The 5,115-nt window shown below is 44.3% G+C and overlaps 1 protein-coding gene across 1 annotated transcript; it reads left to right on the top strand.

Moving 5' to 3' along the window:
- Nucleotides 1-2,653: 2,653 nt before the first annotated feature.
- On the top strand, nucleotides 2,654-3,944 carry LOC109206893. The gene is made up of 2 exons (XM_019369759.1): nucleotides 2,654-3,122; nucleotides 3,208-3,944. Exons 1-2 carry the CDS (start codon nucleotides 2,654-2,656, stop codon nucleotides 3,942-3,944), a joined length of 1,206 nt encoding a protein of 401 aa, XP_019225304.1.
- The last annotated feature ends 1,171 nt before the right edge of the window (nucleotides 3,945-5,115 follow it).

Below are 5,115 nucleotides of genomic sequence, written 5' to 3'. Positions count from 1 at the left end.
CACTGCGAGATAGTATTAACTTCATATCGCAAATATCTGTGTGAATTAAGTCTAAAGGATCTGAATTCCTTTCAACTGACTTGTAAGGATGTTTAACATACTTAGATTCCACACATATTTGACATTTTGATTTGTCGCATTCAAATTTAGGCAATACTTCCAAATTAATCATTTTTCGCAAGGTTTTATAATTAACATGACCCAAACGTATATGCCATAATTCATTTGACTCAAGTAAGTAAGACGAAGCTGAAATTTTATTATTATTTTCAACAACCATTACATTCAGCTTGAAAAGGCCCTTAGTGAGGTAATCTTTTCCTACAAAAATTTTGTTCTTACTTATTACAACCTTATCGGAAACAAAAACACATTTAAAACCATTCTTAACAAGAAGTCCAGCAGAGACTAAATTCTTCCTAATCTCGGGAACATGAAGGACGTTGTTCAAAGTCACCACTTTGCCGAAAGTCATTTTGAGAAATATCTTCCCACATCCTTCAATCTTGGCCTTTGCAGCATTTCCCATAGAAAGCGTCTCATCGGGTCCAACAGGAGCATAAGTAGCAAAAGCTTCTCTAACAGCACAAACATGGCGAGTGGCTCCAGAATCAATCCACCACTCTTTAGGATTGCCCACCAAGTTGCATTCGGAAAGCATGTCACATAAGTCATCAACATCATCATGCTTTTCAACCATGTTTGCTTGGACCTTCTTCTTGTCTTTCTTCGGAGCACGACACTTCGTAGATTTGTGTCCGGCTTTTCCACAGTTGTAGCAATTTCCACTGAACCGCTTCTTGCTTGGGTTGTATTTCGGTCCAGAATCCTTCTTCCTCTTTTTGTTCTCTTCAACAATATTTGCTCCCAATATTGTTGAGTTTCCACAGCCTCTCTTTTCAGCAGCTTTATTGTCCTCTTCGATTCTCAACCGAACAATGAGATCTTCAAGGGACATCTCCTTGCGTTTGTGTTTCAAGTAGTTTTTGAAGTCCTTCCACAAAGGAGGCAACTTCTCAATCATCGCTGCTACTTGGAATGCTTCATTGATGACAAGACCTTCAATGAAATTTCTGTTAGTAAAAATACTTAGATTACTACTTTCAACATCAGTATTAATTTGATTTATACTTTCAGCAAGGAGATCATGAATAATCACTTGCAATCCCTGGACTTGGGTAATAACAGACTTGCTATCTACCATTTTGTAGTCCAAAAACTTTGCAGCAACGAACTTCTTCAACCCGGCATCTTCAGTTTTGTATTTCTTTTCAAGCGCAGTCCACAATTCTTTTGACGTTTCCACGCCACTGTAGACGTTATACAAAGCATCCTCCAGCCCTCTTAGAATATAATTCTTGCAGAAAAAATCTGTATGCTTCCACGCCTCAATCACGAGAAAGCGTTCAGTTTCTGGAGTTTCGTCGGACAACACAGGAACATCATCCTTGATGAACTTCTGAAGACTTAGAGTAGTCAAATAGAAGAACATCTTTTGCTGCCAGCGCTTGAAATCAATCCCGGAAAATTTTCCGGGTTTCTCCGCCGGTGCCAATGCTGCCGGTGTTTAACTGAACAAAATTTCCGGGTTTCTCCCCCTTGGTATTTAATAACCTTGAATGCTATTTTTACATTATTGACATCCATTAATCTTAGATCTTGGATTTATTATATTTAACTAGAATTTGTCTGTTATCATTTTATTTAATTAGTTTAACAAAAAGGTTTAACACTTTTTGGTCAAACAATTTGGCGCCGTCTTTGGGGACTTTCTAGTTAAAAATTTAGTTTCTTCTAGATCTAAAAAAACACACACGAAAAATTACAAAATCTCGTATTTCCTTGTTTGCGCAAATCTGACATGGCAGGCAACGGAGAGGAAAAGAGAAAGGCGATAGCCGATCTCACCGCCAATCTCCTCAACACCATTAACGAAGTAGATGAAGCGGAGGGTGAAGGCATAACACTAAACACCTCCCCCAGGTGAAACAACTCGCCTCCACCTCCCGATAGCGTCACAACCTAGCACGGAAAGGGCGCCTCTACATCAACTATAGAAGAGGCACCACCAGCAGTGAAAAAGTTACTTGAGTCATGGTTGACAAATACGCTAACCGGCTTCCTCGACAAGCCCGCTCGAAGGTCGAATAGGGAAGAAACAAGAGCTGGTGTCGCACTAGCAGCTGACAAACAACACGCTCCCCCCGCACCAGGTATTATTCACAATGTTAGTGATGCATGTAATGACACCCTCATAGCCATTTTGAGGAAAATGGAGGAGATGGAGAACGAGAACAAGATGCTCCGCAGCCAATTGAAAGAGCACCAAGAAAGGTTAGACAAAAAACCAGGTGCCCCAAAACTTCTGCCAAAAAGAGACGCTGGTCGGTTTGTCGAGCAACCATATAGCGACGAGGCTGCACCACATGCCATACCAAATACCTTCAAAAGGCCACCACACATGAAAATATATGACGGCGTGACGGACCCAGAGGATCATGTGACCCACTATGTCACTGCAGTAAAAGGCAATGACCTCGCAAAAGAACAAGTATCATCCATATTGCTGAAGAAGTTTGGAGAGACCCTAACCGACGGAGCCCTGACTTGGTACTCACAATTACCTGCGCGCTCCATAGAAACGTTCTAGGAAATGGCAGAAAAGTTCATCACCGCCCATGCCGGGGCCAAAAAAGCAGAAGCGAAGGTGAACGACATATTTTCCATTAAGCAGTCGTTTGGCGAAGGGCTCAGGGACTTCCTCGCCCTGTTCAATCATGTGAGAATGACCCTTACGAATGTACCTAAAGGAATGGCGGTAGCCGCTTTCAAGAAAGGGCTAAGTCGAAGTGGATTGCGGGCGACCAAAAAGTTGATGAGCCGACTCATGAAATACCATCCAACCACTTGGGATGAGATACACAACGCCTACTGTGCCGAGGTAAGAGCCGACGAGGACGATCTCAACGGACCTACCCAACGTCTGATCTCGGTCCAAATGGAGTCTAAGAAAGACCGGAGAAACGACAGTAGGAGGGATCTATCGGGATCTCGGCCTAATCGAGAAAGACATCAGCCATATGTCAGAGGCACCCTCATGCCGCCTCCACACCACGATAAAGGTCCATCCAGGCCGCGAACGGCACTGAAATGAAAGAGGTACGCCCTCCTTATTATCATCTCACAATTTTTGTGTTTCCCCCTCAGAAATAGTCTACGCGCTGGAGAAGCTCGGCACAAAGGTGAAATGGCCACAGAAGATGAAATCCGACCCGAGCACCAGAAAGTCGAACGCTCTCTTTGAATTCCATCAGGAATGGGGTCATAAAACCGAGGACTGCATCGCCCTTAGACAGGAGGTCGTGGACATGGTTCATCAAGGGAACCTGAAAGAGCTGATGAGCGAGCGTGGGAGGGCCAATTTCGCCCGAGGATGGGAACAACACCAGGGAGGCGATGACGCATCTATCAGCAGCGTAAAGTTCACCACCACCCACAAACTCAAGCGGTCCATCACCCACGAACAGTATGACGAACTCGAAGAAAGTATCATCTTTGATAAGTTAGATACCCATGGTTTGGTCTTTCCTCACTATGACGCTCTTGTCATTACTTTACGTGTTTTTGATACTAAAGTAAGATGTATTATGGTTGATGACGGAAGCAGCGCGTGCATCATCCATCCTCGAGTTCTGACCCAAATGAAGCTCGAGGACAAGATAGTGCCACGTTGCATCACGCTGACATTCTTTAACAATGCAGTTGTGCGGACATCTAGAGAAATCAAACTGCCCATCCTGGTCGGCGGAGTCACTTTGGAGACCACGTTCCATATCGTGGACCAGGATACGGCATATAATGCCATCATAGGCCGACCGTGGATACATGCCATGAAAGCCGTCCCCTCCAGCTTATACCAAGTCATTAAACTTCCCACCTCTTGAGGAGTATTCTGCATCCGGGGAGAGCAACGCATGGCCCGAGAATGCTGCCGCATCGCCCAAGACTGCACATACACCCAACAATTAAAGGGAAAGGCCGAGGAAGCATAGCAGTTAACAAAGTCGGTGTCAGATGACGATGAAAGGAAAGACGTCATCAGAGACCCTGAAATCATAGAAGCCACAGGGTCAACTGTAGAGGACCTCGACCCCCTCCAATTAGATGACGACGACCACAACAAGAAAGCTATCATCGCCCATAAGCTCCAAGATCCAGGTAAATTTCACCAATTCTTAAAAAGTAACGTAGACCTGTTTGCTTTTACCCATGCAGACATGCCAGGTATCCCAAAGGAGATAGAAACTCACAATTTGAACGTCGACCCATTTTAACCCAGTAAGGCAAATTAGGCGAAAGTTCAACTCTGCAATAAATGGCGCGGTTCGTGAAGAAGTCAAAAAATTGTTAGTAAACGGTTCTATAAGAGAATCGAAGTACCCTCAGTGGGTCGCCATATGGTCATGGTGAAAAAGAAGAACGGTAAGTGGCGGATGTGCATAGACTTCACTGATCTGAACAAAGCCTGCCCAAAAGACTCGTTCCCGGTGCCCTACATCGACCTACTCATTGACTCTACAATCGCGAACTACTGAGCTTCTTGGACGCCTAATTGGGCTACAACCAAATCCTCATGGAGGAGGAAGACCAGGAAAAAACCAACTTCATCACACACAAGGGGACATATTGCTACAGGGTGATGTCGTTTGGGTTAAAAAACGCAGGGGCAACGTACCAGAGGCTAGCGACCAAAATGTTCAAAGATCAACGTGGCAAGACCATGGAAGTATATATAGACGAAATTTTGGTCAAGTCAAAAAGGAAGGAAGACCATATCGACCACTTGAGGGAAGCCTTCGACATACTGAGAAGGTACGACATGAAATTAAACCCCGAAAAATGTGTTTTCGGCGTAACATCTGGAAAATTCCTTGGCTTTTTGGCATCACAACGAGGCATCGAGGTCCCGAACAAATTAAGGCCATAGAAGGAATCCTAAAAAATCTAACCAGCAAAAAACAAGTGCAAAAAGCTAACCGGCCGAATAGCCGCCCTGCCAAGATTCATCTCGCGGTCCTCCGATAGGTGCTACAAATTTTTTGGCGTACTCAAAAA

The sequence above is a fragment of the Nicotiana attenuata genome, unplaced genomic scaffold (assembly GCF_001879085.1).
Source record: "Nicotiana attenuata strain UT unplaced genomic scaffold, NIATTr2, whole genome shotgun sequence".
In the NCBI taxonomy this organism is placed as follows: domain Eukaryota; kingdom Viridiplantae; phylum Streptophyta; class Magnoliopsida; order Solanales; family Solanaceae; genus Nicotiana; species Nicotiana attenuata.
This window is presented reverse-complemented; position numbering and strand designations above follow the sequence as displayed.